At 39.4% G+C, this 24,593-nt stretch overlaps 1 protein-coding gene across 1 annotated transcript in view; it reads left to right on the forward strand.

Annotated features, from left to right (window-relative positions):
* The window catches only part of LOC149322250 (fatty acid synthase-like), a 59,944-nt gene that overhangs the window by 26,513 nt on the left and 8,838 nt on the right, over nucleotides 1-24,593 (forward strand). The window contains exons 14-36 of the mRNA XM_089537917.1: nucleotides 3,876-3,991; nucleotides 4,332-4,507; nucleotides 5,111-5,302; nucleotides 5,923-6,003; nucleotides 6,105-6,284; nucleotides 7,017-7,196; nucleotides 7,441-7,644; nucleotides 8,761-9,071; nucleotides 9,647-10,036; nucleotides 11,540-11,704; nucleotides 11,906-12,024; nucleotides 12,131-12,285; nucleotides 12,675-12,878; nucleotides 13,904-14,054; nucleotides 16,422-16,600; nucleotides 17,206-17,325; nucleotides 17,506-17,628; nucleotides 18,223-18,446; nucleotides 19,434-19,635; nucleotides 20,911-21,062; nucleotides 21,823-21,914; nucleotides 22,013-22,164; nucleotides 22,379-22,621. Coding sequence (XP_089394043.1) covers nucleotides 3,876-3,991; nucleotides 4,332-4,507; nucleotides 5,111-5,302; nucleotides 5,923-6,003; nucleotides 6,105-6,284; nucleotides 7,017-7,196; nucleotides 7,441-7,644; nucleotides 8,761-9,071; nucleotides 9,647-10,036; nucleotides 11,540-11,704; nucleotides 11,906-12,024; nucleotides 12,131-12,285; nucleotides 12,675-12,878; nucleotides 13,904-14,054; nucleotides 16,422-16,600; nucleotides 17,206-17,325; nucleotides 17,506-17,628; nucleotides 18,223-18,446; nucleotides 19,434-19,635; nucleotides 20,911-21,062; nucleotides 21,823-21,914; nucleotides 22,013-22,164; nucleotides 22,379-22,621 — 4,111 coding nt within the window. The remainder of the gene's footprint in view (nucleotides 1-3,875; nucleotides 3,992-4,331; nucleotides 4,508-5,110; nucleotides 5,303-5,922; nucleotides 6,004-6,104; nucleotides 6,285-7,016; nucleotides 7,197-7,440; nucleotides 7,645-8,760; nucleotides 9,072-9,646; nucleotides 10,037-11,539; nucleotides 11,705-11,905; nucleotides 12,025-12,130; nucleotides 12,286-12,674; nucleotides 12,879-13,903; nucleotides 14,055-16,421; nucleotides 16,601-17,205; nucleotides 17,326-17,505; nucleotides 17,629-18,222; nucleotides 18,447-19,433; nucleotides 19,636-20,910; nucleotides 21,063-21,822; nucleotides 21,915-22,012; nucleotides 22,165-22,378; nucleotides 22,622-24,593) is intronic.

Raw genomic sequence — 24,593 nt, forward strand, 5'->3', positions numbered from 1 at the left:
TAGTCACCATACTTTTCCAGGTTACTGCTCCATTTCCTCTTGGGTAACAACCCACCCCCCCCACCCCCCGCCATACCTATGTCTTGCTATTAGCTCAACTGTTCTACTGCAAATTCAAAAGAGCCAATCTCGGAGCAGAGACCAAGCAGCTGGCTGAGCAATGACTGAGAAGCCTCTCACCCATTCTGGCTGTGCAGGAAAGGACAGCGCTGGTGAGAGGATTCTCAGTGGCTGCTCAGCGGCTGCTCAGTTGCTGCTCTCAAGGTGCCTGGGTGCAAAGTGAGAAACTTATCCCCAGAGTGGAAAGACTCTAAATCCTTCTTTGACTGGGTAGAGAAGGATGCAGTTGGCTTCCCACTTTTCTCCCTGGCAAGGAAGGACTTTCAGTCTGAGAGAGGCAAAAGAGGTGAAGCCTTCATGCAGCTTTAAGTCTGTCCTCCCACCTGCACAAACAATGTTTTTTCTGCTACTTCTTCTCTCAGCCTGTCCAACAAAAGAAAGCAGGAGCATAGCTCCAACCTGCTAGCCAAGTCCCAAAAAAAGTCACAAAGCTTAAGCAGGATCCCAAATATGAAAGCTCCTTTTTGCCATGGCTTGGCCCTTGCTGCCACATGCTCTAACTCCTCATCTGCACTATGGACCTAAAACCCAGTGGTTCCTTGTCTTTCTTGCATGCCAGTACTTTCTTGTACTATCAAACTGTTTTTTCCTCGTCAGTTCCTCGCCCACCCAAAAATAGGGGTTTGCACATTAATCTTAAATATATTAATCGGGACAGAGGGATAAGTTCTTATTTTTATGGAGTTTGTTTCGAAGAAAGAAGGAACATGATTGTAATCCATGTCTACAAGCCTATGCTCACTTGTGAGGCAGCAACATTGTTGAATGCAATGAAACTTACTTCTAAACAAACAACACAGGATCACATGGCACACTAGCCACTCTACACCAACATATTTGGAATCAACAGGATTAACTCTGAGTGAATGTAGTTACAATCAAGCTAAAAATGTTACTGCTTTTCTACACTACTATTTACGTCCTTATTTAAACAATTTAAATCTCACTTTTGCCTGTGATATGAGCATCTCAAACAGTTTGATAGTACAATTGTGCGGGGGGATGCCTCTTAAGATTCTTTAAAGCTACAAGTAATTTAGAGAGAGGATTCAATGCAACAAGGTAAATGCAACCCTGATTTGGGCGCTGCAACCTACAAGTATAGTTATGCAACAGTTCTTAAGGTCTGTCACCACCTTGGTTGATTTACATATACTCTTTTCCAGTTTTTCTAGTCCTGTGTCTAATGTACCTTGTGGATTTGCTATGTAAAACTATGTGATTGACCCATCAACTGAAGCTTTGATTCTTGAGTTTCTGGATCAGTGTTTTGCTTTTTCTGATTCTACATGTCTGTAGGCTTTTCAGAAAATGGGGTTCATCCCTGGTGCAGGAAGGTGGTTTTTGTTCTTTTTCACTTGTTCTTTGCAGCCCCCTGAACCCTCTAAAAATCAGCTCAAGAGGGTTGGCTTCCAGAATGGTGCTGGAAGTGGTGTTTGGTCAACAGGAAGGGGGATTTGTTGAAAGTCTCTCCCATTCCCATTAGTCAGTGGGAGCCTTCACTGAATTAAACGCCCCTCTATCAATGGACAATCTAGACCTTTTGTCTTTATATAATAAAGATATAATTGTTATTCACATATTATGGTGCTCACAGCCATTCTTCTTCTTCAAGGTAGAGGAAATTATACTGCAACATTCCAAACTCAATCAGAAATGCTTTGTTGCTGCAATCTCCACATTACCAGTTTGCATGTCCAATGCAGTTTGGAGTATTGGGTGTGATTTGATTGTACAAGTATCTTAGAGACTAGTGGGTAGTTCCTGTGACATCATTCCTGAAGAAAGTCATTCCCTCTTCCACTGTAATCATATATTTTTGAGAATTTTTAGTAACATTTTTGTTCAGCTTTATAATTTAGATTTTTAGAAGACTACATGGTCTTCCTCTGAGGCAATGAAAAATGTACAGCACTATATAAATAAAGCATAACAACAACAACAACAACAACAACAATAATAATACAGTGCACCCACATCATACCGCTGAAAGCCGCACGGGGAGAAGGGGCGGCGCGTCCCATAGGGATGAATCGGTCGTATGTCCATGGCGCATGTGCACTGCCACATGCACAAGCTCCATTCATTTAAATGGGACTTGAGCATAGGCAGAATTTGTTTTACGCGGGGGAGTCCATAACAGATCCCCCGCATAAACAAATGGCAGACAGTAATAATAAAATGTACCCCTCTGGTTTATTTTACACACACACACACACACACACACCCCTACTTGCTTTCTCTCTCAGTCATTTGAAGGTAGGATATTTGTGCTATTGATGCTAGAACTGCTGTCCTTTAGCACCAAAAGGAGAATTTTGTTTTTAAAAATCAGCATTGCATTGAAAGCATAGAAGGGAAGAAAGTAGATCAGAATCTAGTGGTAGATCTTAGAGTATCTGAAGTAGATTGGTAGGGATTTCCTTTAAAACACAATTACAACTAAAGGATAACTTTTTGCTGCTCTCATCAATACAATTCTGTGCATGTTAATTGAGATTTAAGTCCCAACATAGTCAGCTGGGCTTACTCTCAGATAATTACATATAGGACTTTTACATCAATGAAGCTGCAGAAATTGAGAGTAGATTTTTCAGTGACCATGACTTCTCTTCTGGTACTGAAAAGAAATGGCCAGTGTGTACATTTGTTCATAGTCAACCTATTCCTTAAGTTTCAGAGTATCTTCACATCCCTGAGTTAATTTTGTGCCTCTAGTTCCCACTGGTAGAACTTGGAGTTTTGATAAAAAGACAGTTGAAAACATGAGTCTAGTCTGCACACACTTGTTGTAATCTAAAGCAAAATGAAATACTTTTTGTTAGTTCTGCTTAAAAGATGTGGGGGTGGGGTTGGGGGTGGGAGAGAGAATGAGAAGGAGGCTCCAGAAAAAGGGTGTGTTGTGTGACTTCAAGTCATTTCTGATTTATGGCGACCCTAAGATGAACCTTTCATGGGGTTTTCTTGGCAAAATTTGTCCAGAGAAAGTTTCTCATTGACTTCCTCAGAGGCTGAGCGAGTGTGACTTGCCCAAGATCATCCACTGGGTTTCATGGTCAAGTTGGGAATCAAACCCTGGTCTCCAGAGTCATAGGCCAACAACTACACAATGCTGGGTTAGAGTTGCTCACTATTATGATAGGCAGGTTGTAGCATTTCTATGACTTTGCTACAATGCTTTATAAAGATAAAGGTATTCCCTGTTGACAAGGTTGTCAAGTCATGTCCAACCATAGGGGGCGGTGCTCATCTCTGTTACTAAGATGAAGAGCCAGCATTGTCAGAGACTACTCTGTGATCATGTGGCCAGCATGATTGCACAGAATGCTGTTTACCGTCCCACCCGAGTGATACTATTTATCTACTTGCATTTGCATGCTTTTAAACTGTTAGGTTGACAGAAGCTGAGACTAGTGATGCGACCTTGTGCCAACATGTGGCACCCAGACCTCAAACTGCCAACCTGCTGGTCTTGTAATCAACAGAGCCAGCATCTTAACCATTTGAGCCACTGCATCCATGATGCTTTATCGTTGGAATTTATTTCCTTCTTTTAGACTAAGGGTAAGGGTTGCCAAGATTATTTTTTTATGGCTCAGATAGCTTTTCCTAATATTGCAATGGAGAAAAGATTCACTTAGCAAATTTCTGCATTCCATTTATCGTCCTGCCAGAAAAATAGTTGACAACCGTATAGTGCAGTTTTAGAAGAAGGATGCTCATGATGTTTTTTGATAATGTTTTGAACTTTCTAGGCAATCTTAAGGAGAGCTTTGAAACCAACCTGTACCATCTTACCTTTGATGAAGAGAGAACATAAAAACAACCTGGAGTTCTTCCTGACACATGTTGGAAAAATCCACATGACAGGGTAAGGGAATGTTTACTTAATTTCCAGTTCATTCATATGTATATTAATATTAAAAAGCAGGACTTCATTTCAGAGTCTGTGATGCTCTCTGGAAATTCAAAAAGCCATACTGAAATTTAAGTAGAAATGAGAAAAGAGTCTACAATATTTGTGTGTACTAGAAATTATTTATCCTGGAAGAACAGAAAGTATTCTGCATTTTCAGAAGAACCTGGGGGCTGAAATTGTTGCTAGGGACATTCCTTGATCCCTGCTGACTCTTGGCTATAGGTCTGTGTCTGTATTCTTCTTTTGGACTATTGGGTAAAGTCTTCTCACATCCTTCCTTTTCTGTTCTCAGAATAAATGTCCTTGCAAACAATCTCTATCCACCTGTGGAATATCCTGCCCCTGTGGGAACTCCACTCATCTCTCCATACATTCTTTGGGACCACAGCCAGACATGGGATGTGCCCAAAGTTGAAGATTTCCCAACAGGTTCTGGGAATTCTGGAGCAGCAACAGTCTACAATATTGGTATGTATTGGAAATTGTATGCATTCCTCTCCATCTTCCACCCAGTGCAAGAAAAGAAATGTGAAAAGTTCAAAGTCGAATGTTTATAGGGTTTTTTGGTAGGTTTTTGGGGCTATGTGGCCGTGTTCTGGAAGAGTTTATTTGTGATGTGTTGCCAGCATCAGTGGCTGGCATCTTCAGAGAAGATGCCAGCCACAGATGCTGGTGAAACATCAGGAATAAACTTTTCCAGAACACAGCGACATAGCCCAAAACCCCACAAAAAACTATGGATGCCTGCTGTGAAAGCCTTCGACTTCCGAATGTTTATAGTTTTTCACTGGAGAGAATGTATGAGACTCCCCATATTCTTTGTGTCACCACTTTAGCAAGAGAAGACACTGATGGCCAGGAGACCATTTAGCAGCAGGGGAGAGGCAGAAGTGCTTTCTTTGAGATGTTCGCATCACTGAAACCTGTATGGTAGGAGGGGGAGGAAGAGTGAGAACATTTGTGTTTGGATTTTAAATGAGTTTGGGGAAATAGCTTTTGGACCTCTTTGAGTCACGTGTTTATTTGGAGTTCTGAAAGCTATGTTTTGTTCTTTTCTACAATTGCTGACAGATGTGAATCCTGAATCAACTGACCATTATTTGATGGGTCACTGTATTGATGGCAGAGTTCTCTATCCAGCAACTGGCTACCTAGTACTAGCTTGGCGCACACTGGCACGCTCTCTGGGAACTTCCCTAGAAGAAATGCCCATCATGTTTGAAGATGTTACAATCCATCAGGCAACAATACTTCCAAAGAAAGGTGAGACCAGCAAAGAATCTCCTTCTCAAGTACAATATGATTCTTTGAAGTCCAGTGACTCAAAGCCCAATTAACATAGTCTGGTAAAATCTTTTGTTTTAGGATAGATTTAAATGAAATGGCACACAATATAACTATAGGGCAGGGAACTTAAATCTTAAAAGAGATTTTGTTCTAGTCACCATATCATGTCGAAGAAATATTGGTGTATGTAGGATTGGACTTCCTGGCCATTTTTTGTTGGGATGCTTGCACAGGTATGAAAACAATTGGAAACGAGGTTCATCTAATATAGAGATGTGCAACTGCCAGGGGTTGGGGGATTTTCCACAGTGGCATTTCACAGGTCCCAAGGTGCCCCCAACAATTATTCATTATTCTTTTAAATGTCTGTTCTATTTATTGTTAAAGTGCCTTATCATGTTCCCTATGATTGACTTACTAGTTTGCAACACCTCTCTTGAACCTAAAATCCCCCCAGGGAGAGATATGGAGCACATTTATAGCCAAGAAATTAGGGGTGCTGGTGCTCCCAAACAACCTGAGGCCACACATGGCCCACAGGCTACACTTTCACCACCTTTGCTTTAATATCTCATTAATTTATGGCTATCTTGCAGGCTCAACACAACTAGAGGTTAGACTCATGCCTGCTTCCCAGCGATTTGAAGTGTCTGGGAATGGAAATCTGGCTGTAAGTGGTGAGTAAATGTGTTTACTCCATGTGCGCTGAAGAAATAAAAGCAACTGTGTGCTCCTGATAACTGATTATTTATTTTCCTCTATGGCTTCTATCTACCAGGAAAAATTTCCCTTTTGGAAGAAACTGCTCTGAATAACCTTCGTAATCAGCGAATTGATTTGGGTATCCAACCTAGCCCAGATATCCACTTATCAAAGGGAGACATTTACAAAGAGCTTCGCCTACGTGGTTATGACTATGGGCCAACATTTCAGGGACTCCTGGAATCCAGTAGCGATGGTAACTACAAAACTCTAACTTGAAAAATAGTATTAAGTGTTGTTATTCTTCCTTTTCAAACCTGCTAGTTAAAGTAATAGGTTGTGGCATTAAAAATGTATGATTCAAGTATGAACACACATGTGCAGAGTTTTTTGTGTTTTTTGGGGGGCTATGTGGCCATATTCTAGAAAAGTATCTTTCTGACATTTCGCCAGCATCTGTAGCTGGCATGTTCAGAAAATGCTTGCCTGGATGCTTGGCCATTTTAGCCACTTTGCATACAATCTGCCAAATGTTGGAGGACTGCAACTGAGGACAGGGCTGTATGCACACTAGTGCAATCTCATTATTTCTTGATGGTGAGGTGCAAAGAGGATCTCCCTGCATATTTGTTTGAATGCAAGTAGGACTATCCAGTGCAGTCAGGGCCTCTGCTTTATCAGGAACCTAATCACAGAGAGAGTTTGTGTTACATTCAGGCAAATGTGAATTGGGGCTCTCTTTAGATCTCATATGAAAAGGTCAGGAAATGAAGGGAGAGGGATAGGGATAGCATGTGAAAAGACCAAGCCACGGGAAGATCTGGAAATAAGTGTAGACATGGTTTACTGAACTAGCCTGGAAAGCACTGGAATCTTATCATAGCCAATACAGTTATTACTTTTACAGTATAGTGAATTGTGGTTTTTGGTTTACTGCATAACAGAAGTACCATGCTCTCTTGCTAATTAGGTTGCTTCTCATCCTCAGGGAATACTGGGAAGGTGTTGTGGAATGGTAACTGGGTGACATTCCTGGATACTTTGTTGCATTTAATCATCTTGGGGGAAATGGGAAGAAGTCTGCGCTTGCCAACCAGAATCCGCTCTGTATGCATTGATCCAAAACTACACAAAGAGCGTGCACACACATATGACAGTGAGATAGAAGGTAATGGCTTTTTCTTTATCTTTCTTGTTTTAGCAGGCACAATCCCAATAACTTTATGGGAACCCATACTTCAAAGTTCCTGTGCTTTCTAAAGTAGAAAGATGGATTTGTGGAAACCATAAACCAGTAACTGAAGTATCTTTGCAGATATTAGACTGAATTCAGAGAGTTACTTCTCTGTCTGATCTCATTGATCTCAATGATCTTCTATATATTTTGTGCTTCCTCTCTCTTTGCCATGAAGCTTTTGATGCTGTTGTAGACCGTTGCCTTGATACCATCACAGCAGGTGCTGTTCAGATCTCTGGTCTTCATGCCAGTGTGGCTCCTCGACGACAGCAGGAACAGATCTCTCCCACACTGGAGAAATTTTGCTTTGTGCCCTACATGGAGGATGGCTGCTTGTCCTCCAATGCTCAGCTTCAGTCCAGCTTTGAACACTGCAAAGGTAAGGAACATTTGTATCCCTATAATTACTTTTCAAAGTAATTACACCCTAGGCAAAGTAGACATCAAGGCCATGAAATAAAATGTATCAGCTTAAGTTTGCTTCATCTAAGCAGTGATCTGAGACTTTTTAGAAGTAGGAGTCTAAGGGCATGCCAATGTGGTAAGAAAGCACAGGATATCCACTGTAGCCCAGCTGTAACAACTGATGGACATCCTGGTTTTTAAAGGTTGTGAGGATGAAGGACTGACATGTCTAACACAAGGGTGTTATTGTGTGTGTATGTGTGTCTATATATATATATATATATAGGGAGATTCAGCAAACTATTTTTGGCTTCCATCTACCTCAGTTGGTTAAAATGAAACTGAACAATTGAGGAGGGCAGAAGCTCAAATGTTTTGCTTGTTAACTGAGCTACTGTGTTAAATTCTGTTTCTTAATCACTCCTATAAATATATATTTTTGTGATTTACTGCATCTTACTGGCACCTAAGACAAACCTGTAAGAAGTGTTGTTTGTTTGCTTTTAAATTATATACGTGTGTGGGTATGTGTGTGTGTGTGTGTGTGTGTGTGTGTGTGTATGCATGCATAGTGTGATATTCAGAATGTTGCTTAAGCTGAAATGGGCAAAATTCCCCCCACATCTGTTTTTGCAGACTTCAGCGCCCCCCCCCCCCCCCCCGTAGATATAAAAAAGTCTACATCAACAATCCCTGTTTTTCAAAGCCAGAAATGTATCTTCCTACTTCCAGTTTTGTTCTGTTTTGTTTTGTTTTGTTTTTTGGAAGGGGGCATTTTTGACAGTCTGCAGCTCCCAAAGCGTCCTAAGAAACTGAAATGGGCTCTAAATCTGTTGCAATTGCACACCCATTTTCTTGAGAAAGCCCTTTCCTTATGTACTGGCAGATATTTGTATAAACTGAGATCAGTAACAGGTAATTTCAATTCATTCTGAATTATTTGTACATACATAATTGGAGTACAGCAGATATATGTACAACCATGGCTCGGCTACATGCATTCTGTAGGAAATTACTTTTTTATTTTGTCTAGGACAGCATGAGTGTTCAGGACACACCAACTTTGAGATGTTTATCTTCTTCTCTACAGTGTTGATCCAGAACCTACAAAAGAAGATAGCAAAGCATGGGGTCAAGTTAGCTATCCCAGGACTAGAGACAGTAAAGACCTCTCCACAGATGGAACCTGGGCAGAAGGGTCTTCTGCACATACTTGCTGAGATCTGTCACCTGGAGCTCAATGGAAACCTGCACTCAGAACTAGAACAAGTTGTGACTCGAGAGAAGCTGCATCTTCAGGAAGATCCCCTTCTCAATGGCCTGCTGGATTATGCTGCACTGAAGACTTGTGTAGACATAGCACTGGAGAACATCACAGGTTATAGAATGAAGATAGTAGAGGTGAGCTGTGATGCACTTCTGCACAGCTCTGAAATTTATCCTTTCTGCTTATGATTTCCTTATGCACTAATGACCAAGGATGAAAAGGATATTTATGTTAATTGATATTTTAAGGAATTGATAGAAGTTGTGCTGATTTCTCATTGTTGAGAAGAAACCACAAGTTTCAGAATTTAACCCTTTTAATTTTTCATATTATATACAAATAAATGCATACTGTTAAAATGTGCATGTTTCAAAAATGTGCACAATGATGAAAATGCATACATTAAGAAAAATGAATAATAAATGCATGGAAAAGTGCACACCAAAATATGCACACATTTCTGTGTAGGAAGGTGGGGAAAGTATGTATTGCAACTAGATACAGAACACAAAAGAAATGAAAATGAGGGAACCGTCTAACTAAAAGATTGTATGTACAGCGATGTGTAAATTTACAGAGCTTTATAAATAAAGGTTAATAATAATAATAATAATAAATTCTGAAAAATGGGGGGAAATACCTGATAAATAGTAACATCATTAAGAAATGACATGTTGGCTTCTTATTAACTCCTACTTCATATTTGCAGGCTCTGGCAGGAGATGGACACTTATATACACGGGTTACAAGCATCTTAAATACTCAGCCAATGCTGCAACTAGACTACATTGCCACTGACCGAACATTAGAAATCCTGGCATCAAAGGAGACCTATTTTCAGGAAATTGGTATTTCCACTGAGCAATGGGATCCTGCTAACCCTCCCTCTGGAAGTCTGGTGAATGCTAACCTCCTAGTTTGCAATTGCTCCCTGAATACTTTCAAGAATCCAGCAGAGGTGCTCTCCAACATGGCAGCAACTGTGAAGGATGGTGGTTTTATCTTACTGCATACTCTTCTAAAAGGGGAAATTCTGGGAGAAATAGTTGGCTTTCTCACTTCTCCAGAGCTTCAAGACAAACCAAGTGTTCTGACTCAGGTATATTATAAACATATTTCTTTTTAGATTTCTCTAGATAGTATTTTGTTCAGAATTCAGACATTTGGATGTTACTGTTTTTAAAAAGTAATTATTCATGTTCATGTTCCCAGCAATTAACTGCACAATCCTGTTCATGTCTGCTCAGGTGGAAGAACCACTGAGTTCAAAGGGCTTTCCTATCAGATTGCTGTGTATATTAGGAGTAGGCAAAGGGCAGGTCCACAGGTCTGAATCCCCACTCCACCCCACTCTGCTGAATGTTTTTCTTAAAATAAATTGATTTTCCCACAGCTGAATGTCTCCAGAAGTGGTGATATGGAGCTAGAACTTTTCCAGGGCTACACTGAAAATTGACTGCCAGACCAGAGGAGGTTGCCCCTTTTTCTACAGGAATCCAGCCTTGAAAGCTTAATTTCAGGCCATAATTAGGGCCAGTATCAAAGAGGACTTTATTGCATTGCATTTTTAGAGCAGGAAGAAAAAATAGTTGCAGATTCTAAAACCAAAAGAAATTATTTGGTTGTTCTGCACAGGGGAAGCCATGAGGTACTTAGAATAATAAAACAGTCAGATTAGTATATGATTCACAGTTTCCTGCTGCATTCGGGGAGTAGCATTTAGATCATGCATAGCTCAAGCATGGCTAGAAACCACGCAAACGCTGCTCCTTTCCAAAAGAACTGGGCCTAAAAAGAAGCAGTAAAATATTGCTCCGTTTGGCAGCCCCGTTCAAAACTCTGGCAGTGGCCTGGATTGGGACCGGACATGTGTGGTCACCATGGCCCTGCCATGTTTTTTTCAGCCCATTTTGAGCCCCACACAATTGCACTATCGGGATTACAAATGCCTTTTTTACAATTCCTATTCCCAAACACCCTTCTCAGTATTGAATATATCATTAATATTTTGTACAGTGGTCCTTCGTATCTGCGGAGGTTCTATTCTGTTCTACCCCCCCTACGGATGCCAAAAACCACAGGACCCCAAGTCCCGTAGGTTTTAACGGTGGTGCAGCCATGTGCACATGCCACCACTGGGGTGAATGGGGTGGGGACATCCACAGATGCACAAATCCATGGGTGGCAAGCCCATAGTTGGGGCAGGTGAACTGTGTATGGTTAATATTATTTGTTTATACATGCTGAATGCATCTTAACCTTCAGTTATGTTGCCTAAATGTAAAAAGAAGATGAATATCGGACCTAAGTGCAATGGCTAGTCACAACTAGAATATTTATTTATTTACTGGATTTATATCCTGCCTTTCTCCCAAAATGGGATTCAAGGTGGCAAGAGTGGACTCATAGTCAATAGGATCTACATAGATATTGACTTAACATTCAGTAATTGATTCTGTAGGTCTACTTAGTTTGGGATTAGTAGCTGGATTTGGGCCATGGTTTTCAGACACTTTGTTTTACGGAGCCAGCAATTAAGTAAATATTTAGGCAACACATGTTTGGACACATTCTTATCCTCCTAATTTTCTTGGTTTGGCAGGTAGAATGGGAGGAGTTATTTAGGAAGGCCAGTCTGAAATTGGTGGCTACAAAAAGATCCTCCTTTGGCGCAGCTATCTTCTTATGCCGTCGGCCACTTCCCGTGAAGAAACCTATTTTCCTGCCTGTAGAGGAAACTAATTACAAATGGGTGGAACCTTTGAAGGTAAGGCTTTCAATATGGGAGGTAGCTAATTTTCAGCCAGGTTTTCTATATAATTTAAGATTTCTCGAGGAGAATCTTTAGAGACTTTCAAAAGTGCACACTCTTGGTCTATTTGACATTAGAGAACTGCTCTCTGTATGTTACACAATATAGAAATGCATCTTTCTTTTTCATAATAAGTGGCTGGGATTTGTCTTGTAGGAAATGCTAGCAGATACTTCCGACCAGCCTATATGGCTAACTGCTACTAGCTGTAGTACTTCAGGAATTGTTGGTATGGTGAACTGTCTACATCAAGAACCTGGAGGCCACAGAATCAGGTACAGAATTTTATCTTGCACTGATAGAACATTAATTTGTTATGAACATCCGATACTAATGTGAATGAAAGAAGGGATAGGTTAAATGTTGTATTTTACTTCCTAGGTGCCTTTTTGTTTCCAACCTGAACATATCTTCTGCTAAGCCTCCCACCAACCCTTCTGCCAAGGAGATGCAGGAAATTCTCCAAAATGACTTGGTGATGAATGTTCATCGTGATGGAAAATGGGGCTCTTTCAGACATCTCCAGCTGAAACAAGGTGATTCTTATAATAAAGCTTATGATGTTTATCTCCATAATAAATGAAAAATACCAAAGTTGGAAGGGACGCTGACCCAGTCTCTCTTCTTCATAATGATGAAAACAAATAGTATTTTGCTTCAGGGATAGCCTTCCAATTCTGTTATATTAAGAAATGCCCTTTTCAGTATAGTCAAATGGTATATGTTGTTTTGCAGTGAGTTCAGACTGTAGTCAGAAGATCTTAGGAAAGGCTGAATGGAAATAGTTGACAGTCTACAATTCTGTTATCCCCATTTCTGATGTTTGCAATATCCAGTGTCTCTTATTGTTAGATAGGCTTATCTTTGCCATATTTTGTTTGTAAAATGGGACAGTGCTGACTACTATGTACTATATGCCTTTCAGCTCAGTCTCAAGAGATGACTGAATATGCATTTGTGAATGTATTGACACGTGGGGATCTTTCCTCTCTTCGCTGGATTGCTTCCCCACTACGCCACTTCCATACAACGAACCCCAATGTCCAACTCTGCAAGGTCTATTATGCATCTCTCAATTTCCGTGACATTATGTTGGCCACAGGAAAACTCTCCCCAGATGCCATCCCAGGTGAGTTGGAAAACATTTCTTTTAAGCAGAAAATTCACAGTATATTTTTACTATTTGCATGCTCTTGTAAGCTATCTTTTTCCCTTCATGCAACAATATTATCTAAAAATAAGAGCTGTTTTATCAAAAGCGCAGGTATTAATACCATAAGAAAGAGCAAAAGCTTACTGCTAGAAAATATGCTTTGGATGAAGAAGGTTGTAAATTCAGCCCTTGGCATCTTCACTTCAACATTTCAAGCAGCAAATTCTCAGAAGAACTACTGCCAGAAGCCTTAGCAAGCTACTGCTGACCACAGCCTCTTCTGGATTAAATGAGCCAATGGTCTAACTTGATTTTAGTCTGAATCTTATTGAGGGGAGGGGGAAAATCTCCTGAGTGATTTCCATTTGTGCATTCATATATTACTAAGAATTAATTTGCTAATACCTGTTTTGTAATTATATGCATTTGTCAGAGTTAAGAGTATTGGAAGGGGCTCAAATGAGGGAATTTCTCCGCTATTGTTGTTATTAAGCCTTGGTACTTTGAGACAAGTCCTTCACCTTAGTTATATTCAAAAGACAATTGGCTCAACATTCTTGCTTTATTAATATATTCTACTGTACATCATATATCATCATATCATATCAGGATAGCTTTTATAGAAGCTGTTTTTGGTAATTATATGTATTGGTGCAGAAACTTAATATCAAGCTAATAAGAAGTAGGTTTTTACTTTTTGCTCTGAATCTATGCACTAAGCAGTTACTGATTTGAAGTATGAAAGAAGAGCAAAGACATTAAGAGTCTGCTACTATGAAATGCTAAACTTTAGAAGTTATTTTCTACCATATATTGTCATTTGTGACTGAAGTTGCCCAGTGAGATTGTGAAGTGAACTCTGTGATCAGGGATGCAGAATGTTAAGAATTCAATGTCATAGCAATTTGAAAACTGTGACTGATTCTTTTGAATGAATTGTTGGTCAGCAGTATTTTTATCACAGCTTCTTCACATCATTATTCTGTTATTAATATGTTTAGGAAACTGGGCATTACAGCAATGCATGCTGGGAATGGAATTTTCAGGATGTGACTCTGCTGGGAAAAGAGTGATGGGACTGCTACCAGCTAAAGGACTGGCTACCGTTGTAGACTCTGACAAGAGATTCCTATGGGAAGTGCCACAAAACTGGTAGGCACTTGACACATTATCCCCTAGGGGGCTAGGTAACTCATAGTTTGTATGATGTGAAGGCCTTTTTAAAAACAAATGTAGGTTTCATCTAAAGAATATGCCAGCAGGAACAGAACAATGACTGAAATCCTATTTAAATCTGGCAGAGTATGGCATACTTGTGCAAACAGATACACTAGCAAGGTGGTAGCAGGGTAGGCTGGTAGCTCACCATACATCCCAGTGGCCTTTCCAGCTATGGGATGGAGAGAGAATCTATGTCTGAATGCCATTGTGCTGGGGACTAATGGGGAAGTAACTTGGGTTAACAGATACTGACTACCTCCTTGTGCAAGTGTCTAACTAGTTCATGTACCCATATAACTAGGAGGTGAGCCAACTTAATCTTCCAAGAGGATTCTGGTCAGTGTCAGATTCTGAAGCATAATATAATTGTTGATTTAAACTAGTTAGCCAATAACTGAAGTATTGATCCCATTCCCTCCTCCTTATCATCTAGTTGCATCTTTTTTTAAGGATATACTCTGTAGATGTAAATTGCTATATCATGTTAGTGTTTACTTTCATCTGTGGAGGTGTATTAATAAACTTTGAGAAAAGGGTAATGGTACAATTTGTTCTTTTCTTCTTGGTAACCCAGAGGTTCCAGCTGCATCTGTGAGTGGATGCAAATAGCATGTTCCTTCATTTTGATGAGTTTGGTCTTGGCACTTTACTTATAAAGTCTTCTGTTGTTACCTAGGCAAAATTCTTTCAATAAAGGGTCCCTGCCTCTGCTGCTCACAGGTGTCAGATGCACAGTCCCAGAAATAACTATTTTCATGAAGCATTTGTTTGGTAGTTGGTGTGCGTAATTTACTATGAGCCTCTTTAAAACGTAATTTTTTAGAAAGCTTATCAGATAGCTAGATGAACAGCAACACAGTGAAGTGCTTTGGTGCATCAAATAAACTTAATTGACAGTTATCCATGCAGTCTATGATGATCTGCTGTAGCATGCTGTAGGCTAGAATATTTTTTCTTGCCAAAGAGAACAGATACCATCTTTCCCACCTCACAACACTGCTTACTCAAAGTCTTTCTTAACAAGCAACACCATTTCCTATATTTATTAACCAATCAACATAAAAGACAATACATCCCTTACCCTGTTACACAAGGTGCTAAATGATTTTCTAATGTAGTTGTCCAAAACAGAATAGACTACAGTAGAAACAAGAAACAATGAAGTAGAGAACAAAAATGATCCAACAGGTTAGGTATATATGTAGGCAGTGCAACCAAAACATGTTCTACATGTTTAAAATAAACTTGGTAATTACTGCTCATCACTTTTAAGAAATGGTAACAATATTGGTCTAAATCTAGTAGCTAGACCTAACTAAAGTAGACTCACTGAATTAATTGCTGAATGCTAAATTAACATTTATCTGAATCCCACTGAATCATTGGGCCTACTCTAGTTTCAACAAACAATGGATTTAGGCCATAATTTGGAACTAAAAAGATTCAAATCTGGCTGCTACTTGTTGTTGTGTGCTTTCAAATCATTTCTTGACTTAAGGAGAATGTATCACAGGATTTTCAGAGGTGGGTTGCCTTTGCCTTCCTCTGAGGCTGAGAGAGTGAGAGAGAGATCAGCCAGTGGGTCTCCATGGCTAGCAGGGATTCAAATTCTGGTCTAGAATCATAGTCCCACTCTGAAACCTACATCATGCTGGTACCACTCTAGTTTATGCAAGGTTATTTTTCAGATATATATTTTAATGGCTTTTTCCATACAGTATCAAAACTTATTTAATAATTTATTATTGGAGACATTATTATCCCACTTTTCAGCCCAAAATGTTTCTCAGGATAGGTTACAAAGATCAGCACTAATAAATTAGCTCCCAATTTTTAAAAAAAGAAAAAGAGGCTACGTGGGAAGGGGAGGGAGCAAATTCCACATTTCTGAGCCACAATTTTTTTGTGTCCATCAGCTGCAACACAACACTTCAAGAGAAGGAGAAGCCAAAAGTTACTGATTTTACAGAAGAGTTAGTAAAGCAGCTCCATTTCCTTTTTCTCGTTTGCCTTGGCATGATGGAGTCAATAGATTTTCTATAGTATTTTAAAAGAATCCAATATTTACACTAGAAATGGACAGATTTTCCACATTGTTTGAAAATAAACACATGGCTGCATTTTACATGATGTGACTCATTTGAGAGAAAGATTATTTGCAGATTCAAAACTGTCTGTATTCTTTGCTTTCTGTAAGAAGAGCTCCTGTGGCCTGCCATGGAGGTCATGATAAATGTTTTCAGGGAGATGGGGCAAAAAGTGTTAATGTCTAAGAAAAGTGTCTTTCCCTTTCTCCAGGACTCTACAAGAAGCAGCCTCTGTACCTGTGGTATATGCCACTGCTTACTATTCCTTGGTGGTTCGAGGTGGCATGAGGAAGGGCGAGTCTGTGCTTATTCATTCAGGCTCAGGTGGTGTTGGCCAAGCAGCCATTGCTATTGCCCTGAGCATGGGCTGCCGTGTGTTTACTACTGTAGGTAAGTAGCAACACCCCCTTTCCTCCAGATACTCTGGAGACTTCCAGTCTAAGAATTCTTTCTGTCTTTACTCACTACTGTTCTTCTTTTGCCACAGTGCAAAATTAATGCAGTTTGGTACCACTTTAACTGTCATGGCTTCACCCTATCATATCCTAGGATCTGCAGTTTGCTGTGGCACCAAAGCTTTCTGACAGAGAAGGCTAAATATCTCACAGAATTACAAATCCCAGAATTCCATAGCATTGAGCCATGGCATTTAAAGTAGTGTCAAACTGAATTAATTCTGCAGTGCAGATGCAGCCTCTGAAATATAAAACAGGAACATGTTATTTGGGTTCAGAGACAGCATGCATGGAACAAAAACTATGGGCATCTCAATGAAGCACACACTGAATTCTGCAAAGATAAAAAAGAAGAGTGAATAAAAATGGATGGCACTCTTCCTAGTTCTTTTATTCTTTGGGGCAGTGAATTAATTCCTAGATCTCTTCAAGCACCATTAACTATAATGTCACTCAGACTTTACAATAATCAATTTTAACCTAAGACTGTGGAAATTAGCTGTCTTTTCCAAGAACCAAATTCTTATTTTCTGATTTCAGGTTCTAAAGAGAAACGTGACTATCTCCAAAAACGATTCCCTCAACTTGATGCAAACAGCTTTGCCAGCTCCAGAAACACCTCTTTTGAGCAACATGTTCTGAGAATCACCAATGGTAGAGGTGGGTGTAATAACAGAAGGCCAACAAGAATTAGGAGCCCTCTACCAAAGATTTACAATTAGAATGCAGAATATTTAATTAGTAGAGGACTGTGCAGACAAAGGGAGATGATTTGCTAAGAAGGCAGGGCAGTGGGAATTCTGTAATGTACTGAATTATTGTGTTTGGTCATTCCTGTAGGTGTTGACCTGGTGCTGAACTCTTTGTCAGAAGAGAAGCTCCAGGCTAGTCTGCGTTGCCTTGCTCGACATGGGCGTTTCTTGGAAATAGGCAAATTTGATCTGTCCAACAACACACCCCTTGGTAAGATTTCATTCTTTTTTCATTTTAGTACTGATATTCATGACCCCAGAGCTTTACGGGACATATATATTACAAATTAACAGTTTCAATTCATGATTATATGATTTCCTAGTACAGTCAAGCTAACACAGTTTCTATGATGAATAACAAAGCAGGATTAAGAAAACAGAGATGAGCGTGTAATTTTTGTTTTTAATAGATTATGAGGTAGCATGTATTTTATAGGCCACGTGTGTCCAAATATTCAGTTTGAAGGCCAGTTGTTGACTCACAAGTCCTATCATAGGTAATACGTTTTTCTAAATGTGATAGCAATGTGTTATAGACAAACATAGACTGGCATAACAAAGATGAGAATAATTAAATTTTCACAATCTCTTACCCTTTGCTCAGGTTATTCAGAATATTTAACAGCCATTAGATTTTACAACTTAAAATAATTGCTTCATTAACATACTTTTGCTTTGAAGGTGAAACTATTTCTTTTGCACTGATTGTCAGATATGTTAATTATTTTTAAAGTGCAAAATAGCTTTGCTGGCAACAGAAAATACAACAGAATAAAAGTATAACTGCTCTTATTGCTTCTTCTAGGAATGGCCCTTTTCTTGAAGAATGTGGCTTTTCATGGGATCCTATTAGATGCCATTTTTGAAGAGGGAAATGAAGAGTGGGAAATAGTGTCAGACTTGCTCACAAAGGGCATCAAAGATGGGGTGGTAAAACCTCTAAGAACAACAGTTTTCAAAAGAGAAGAGGTAGAACCTGCATTCAGATACATGGCACAAGGGAAACATATTGGGAAAGTTGTCATCCAGGTATGATTGGTACCTCCAGATTAAATTTTTGTTCCCAGAATGCTAAGTGTGGCAATAGTTATAGTAATACCTGCATTTTTAAGTGGCAAACAGACAGAACCAGAAATGTGTGACAAATACACAAGTATAAGTTGTTTTAATATTGCTAGTATTTATTATTTATTATAGTGATTTTAAAAAATGGTCAAGGTAGATAACAGTGAAAAAAATTCACAAGAAAACATACTATAATGAATGATAAAATAATTAAAATGTCTAATCAGAAGAGCAGTTAAAAAGTAAGAAAACCCTGCCAAGTTAAAAGCATAATTCAGTTAGCAATACACACTGTAACAGCTGAAAAGAAAAAGAAATAAGTTCAGTAGGATAACCATCTTTTTAAGCCAGTTTAAGGTAATTCAGATGAGAGTTAGATAACCCTCCTCTGGGGGTTTGGACATTTGTGGATTGAAATTAATTTGCTGTATTGCAGTGCCTTTACTTAAAGTTATCTGGAGATCAGGGTGGGAGCTACCGTAGGGCAGCTGTATTTGAAAAGTTCAAATTATAACATGTCAAGGAAGAATTAGTGTTTTTACTAAAACTTAGTACAATTCAAAAATCCATGTGGCAGAAATCGTCAGATGTTTCTGTATACGGACTGAGGTATTCTTATGTCCATCCTTTTCTTGTCTAACTTTTTATCATTGTCCATTCTGTCTGACTCAGAGCCTTTGGCTGGACTGTTGACCAAATGTTTCTATTTAGGTTTATACTTTTATTGTTTGCATTAATCTACAAAAAGTTGTGAAAGTATGCTTTATTGGTATGGCCATAATGTGCCAGTATATGCCCATTCTTTGATCTCTATCTTTTAAAAACATTGTTTTTTAAAAGCACTATTTGGAAATGTGCATAAGAAGATAGACTTTTCTCATTGCTGTAAAAACATATGGCATGCTTAAGTGTTACCCATATTTGATGAATTGTCTACACTGTTGTTTGCAGGTTCATGAAGAAGAGAATCAAAACCCCACAAAGGAAGCTAAGCTAAACCAGCTCCCTGCCATATCTCGAACATCTTGCCCACCAAACAAGTCATATATAATCACAGGAGGCCTTGGGGGATTTGGCCTGGAACTGGCTCAATGGTTGATAGAAAGAGGAGCAAAAAGACTGGTGCTAACATCTCGATCTGGCATCCGAACAGGTAAACTAAAACAAAAGAGCATGAATAGGAGGGATAGAATTTATGAAAGTTCACAATAACACCGAACTTTATGCTCAGGCTTTTAATTTTGTTCCTGATAAATAATGAATTTCTATGAAAATGAAGCAGGAGTGAGGAAATACTGTACTGCAAAGGAATTATGAAGCATCTAGATTGAGCATCTGAGAAAATAAATTAACAAAGTTTCTTGGTACATAGATATCTATAACACATTTTTATAATTTTAAAAGCATTTGCTTATTAAGAAAGAGGGAGAAGACATGATCAGGAAGCAAAACAATTCAAATGAAAACAACTATGATGATATCTACCGTAACCAGTTTTGCAAAGATTTGTTCCTCTTTAATGAGCTACACACTTTTAGGTAGGAAAAAATCTAGAAATATAAGTCTAAAGAATGACATTGGGAAGACACTGGCAATGGGTAGAAGAAAAACAAACAGCAGCTGTGTTATTCCTGTTAATATAGTCTCATGAGAGAGAAAGAAGAGAGAGAACCAATAAAGATCTAGAGCCAGAGTAACAATAGGTTCATAAAAGTAATGTATCCAGGGTGTGACTTCGTCATCTTGTTGCATTCATCTGAATATTCTTTTATATATACAGTACAAGACAGATTTCTGCTGTTTCTGATTAAATGTTACAGTGCACCCGTGTCATACGCAAGTGCGCTATATGCAGCTTTCAGCTTACGCTGAAAGCCGCATGAAAAACAGGAAATGGTGTGCACACCCCACAGCATGCCGTGGGCACAAGCCCCATTATTTTCAGTGGGGCTCGAGCATATGTGGAATTTGCCTTATGCACCGGGGGGGGGGGTCTGGAACGGATCCCCCGTGTAAGGCAAGGGCACACTGTACTTTAATCACCAGGCAATGGGCAAAAATAATAATAATAACAAATAACAAATCCCTGAGAAGCTTTCTGGATTATTTTCATTGACAAAAATATAGCAAGAAATGGAGCTAAAGTGTTTATGAACAAGAGTAATATACCATAACATATAATCTGAAACCACACTACTAACAATTATATTAAAGAAAAAGAGTAAGGACAGATATTCTTACCACCTCTCACATTTTATACGATCAAACAATGAATTTTTTTTCTAGACCCAACCTGACCAGTTAGCATTATCATTATTGCTATTTCCTAAATTCTAAAGAAGCAGTCTTCCTCTTGAAGCAGAGGAAGGACATCTTTATAAGCATAACCAGTGCCCCCTGAATCCTATTCTGGATTCTTGATTTGCAGGTTACCAGGCTAAACGGGTCCAAGAGTGGAAACAATTTGGAATCCAAATTCTTATCTCAACCAGTGATGCTGGGACTCTTGAAGGGGCACAACGCTTAATACAAGAAGCTTCTCAACTTGGGCCAGTTGGAGGCCTCTTCAACTTGGCTATGGTGAGTGACAGTTGCTTAAGTCCAATGTAGCTGCAATGGTTATTTCTTAGCTGACTAACCTGGATCAAATTGACTATTCAAACTAGTGCTCTTCTGTATTTTATGCTGGATAGGTGTGAAAACATGAAACTATTACTGTATCAACCTATTTGTTTTCCTTAGACAGAAGAATTGTTGTTGTTTTTTAACTCGTGATGTTTGATTATGATTACTTTACAATTAAAATGAAGAGAAGTATCATTCAGATAAAAAAAAATTCCTAGATCTTTTAGTCAAACAGAACATGAAGAGAAGTATCATTCAGATAAAAAAAATTCCTAGATCTTTTAGTCAAACAGAAAAGAAGAGAGGGAAGGGTAGGGGAGTGTCTGAAAAGCACTTGGGGAGAGTCATGTTTTATGAAATAATTTTTCTTCTGTTAACTTTCATACTGCAAGCAGCATATGATGGATATGACTGACCCTCATGATGCAGAAATATTAATTTATGTTTCAAGATTATCTTGGCTAGGTTTCTGAGGACCAAATCAGACTTAATGTTAAATGTATCTTTGAAGTGTTTATTAATTCAATAGCAGCTGAAAAAGTAAAGTGGAGAAGCAGATGGTGATAAGGATCACATCAAATTTTGGAATCGGAGTGTAACCCTTTCCTTCCCGCTACAGTAGTGGTACTTGGAAAATCTACTTTCACATTTATTTTCAAATGGAAGGAAAATACTTATGTTGACCTGTCTGTGGAATTGTCCCTATTTCCTACAGGTCTTGAAAGATGCAATGCTGGAAAATCAGACCTCAGAGCTTTTCTGTGAAGTCAACAAACCCAAGTATTCAGGCACACTTCATCTGGACCAGTAAGTGACATGTGCTATTGCTCTGTTTGATGAGCATGCAGAGGTTCCTCTTGAAACTAAGTAGCAAACAGTCTTTCCCCTGTGTTATTTTATTCCAGGATAACCCGTCAAAAGTGCCCAGAACTGGACCATTTTGTAGTCTTTTCTTCAGTCAGTTGTGGAAGAGGCAATGCTGGGCAGAGTAACTATGGTTTTGCCAATTCTGCCATGGAGCGTATATGTGAACAAAGAAGGCATGATGGGCTTCCAGGTAATGGTGGAGTTCTTCTAGCCCTGTGGAGATTATTTTTCAAGAAAAGCACAGTAGATGAAAATAAATTTGGATGAAAATAAGTGACAACTGCCTGATACTTCCTATGCTCCCTATGCACTACCAAAATCATGTTCATACTCTTTTCATCTTACATATTTCCTATTGCCACATGCTCTGTAATAAATACCATGCATTCTCTTTCCTTCTCCAGGCTTAGCTATACAATGGGGTGCTGTTGGTGATGTTGGTGTTGTCCTGGAGACAATGGGCAGTAATGACACTGTGGTTGGTGGAACTTTACCCCAGAGGATCAGCTCATGCTTGGATGTTTTGGATCACTTCCTCAACCAGCCTCACCCTGTCATGTCGAGTTTTGTTCTGGCAGAAAAGTTGTTGACAAAAAGTGATGGAGGCAGCCAGCGTGACCTTGTGGAAGCTGTTGCTCACATTCTTGGTAAGTGTCACTGTGAATTATTGCTCATAATGGGGATGTTCTGTTGCTTAAGAGTCTGCACACAGACTGCAAAAACTTCTGCAGTGGCCCATTGCTTTCATCATAACAGATAGGTTGCCGTCTATCCCGTGGGGAAAAAAATAGCAGTAGCAATAGGAAGTACATTTTTATACCGCTTAAGCATTCCCTAAGCAGTTTACAGTGTGTAAGGTAATTGCCCCCAACCTTGCAGTTTGTGAGTGAGTGGCTGCAGTACAGGCATTTAACCACCGCGCTACCAGTTTATAATGCACTCACTTGCTTAACTGCTGGTTTGAAAGTGGCCCCTGTGTGTTGCCTGTTCCCATCATTTTTTATACAATCCATCACTCCATAACTAAGTTGTGCTATTTCCACCACATCATGTATCTTTACTTGCCTTCCCCTCCTACACTTATTATACAAGTAGATTTGCAATTTCCTGAGGATGATTTCACAGAACTTGGAAGCATTTGTAAAACTGTGCCACATGCAGGGATTAGTATAGATCATGGTGCTGAATTATAGGTGGAGCAATCTGGGTGCAGTAAAGCATGTGAGATTAAATGTGGGAGGAAATGAGATCAGAGGGAGTGTGCAGGAGTGTTGCTGGGTTTGTGTTGGGGTTTTTTAAGTTTTAAAGGTGCGCACCTGTCACACCTGTTTGAAACATGAAGAGAAAGAACATAACAGAAACTTTAAACTGGGACAAGGCCAGAATTGGAACAAGGCTCATAATACCCCCAAGATGCAGGGTGCTCAAACTATCTGCCCCAAGTACTCATTTGGGAAACCTGAAAATTAGTGAGTTACAGTGCAGGAGCATAGCCATTTGCCAATGGAGACTGAGTATGGTATAATTAGTTGGAAATTTCTGACATGTCATGGAACTGGCTCCCCCCCCCCCCCCCCATTGTGTTAGGGACCAGTAACATATGTGTTCTTACTAGCTGTTTCTTTCTTGGGAACTCTCCATGGACTAGCATCAAATGACTCATGGACTGGAATTAGTCCACAGGCAATCAGTTTGAGTAGCACTGTTGTAGAGAATCAGAACATGAACTTATGGGGATGATTCTGGAACTTAGATGTGAAAGGATTTAGCAGGAAGATAGATATGGGGGGAAAAGGAGTAAGAGCTCGTAATGTACTAGACTGAATTTACCAAGTATTATAATGACCCTACACATCTCACATTCAGTCTTCACTGCTCAGTCTTCAAATGTTCTACATCTGAACTTCGTATGACATATGCATTCATAAGACATGAATATACCAAGCTGTATACTAAACTATGGATTTCTTTCATATCATGTATTATTTGCACAAAACAATGAGTTATTAGGGGGGGCATTGTAATCCTTCTCTATGTTCATTCATTTTTTTTCTTCATACAACTGTCCCTTCCATCAAGCTTTAATATTTTATTTCAGAATGAAGTCTTTTATTTCCCCAAGCAGCAAAGCCTTCATTCTTTGTACATTTTGTCTAGTCTGGTTCCAGCTGATGACTCAGAATTCTGTCTACATCCTGCTACCCTTCTAAAGCACTTTGTTAGTTTGCAGCACTAAGCCATGGTTTTAGCATTATGAGAATGAATGGCAGCAAGCTTCAGCCTTGCATGCTTCCCCCTTCCTTCAGTTTAGCTGCAAAGAGGATTTAGGATGCTTTGCTGGCATTTTAGAGTAACCATTGTTTATCACAATGTCCAAATAAATGTGCTTAATCTTAACTATAAAAGCTTGACAGCTAAAACAAGTACAGTTGCTCCTCTGTTTTCACAGACTTCAGATCTGTGACCCTCACTTGTGAGGAGAAAACTAAGGGGGTTAAAATGGGGTGTGTGCCTGAGGCTGCTCACAGACATGCACCCCCATTCAAGCCTATGGGGCTTGAATATCTGCAAGTTCCTGATTTAGGTGTGTGTGTGTGTGTGTGTGTCCAGAATGGATCC

This window comes from Sceloporus occidentalis, unplaced genomic scaffold (assembly GCF_023333645.1).
Source record: "Sceloporus occidentalis isolate IW3139 unplaced genomic scaffold, rSceOcc1.0.p SCAF_1, whole genome shotgun sequence".
NCBI classification, from domain to species: domain Eukaryota; kingdom Metazoa; phylum Chordata; class Lepidosauria; order Squamata; family Phrynosomatidae; genus Sceloporus; species Sceloporus occidentalis.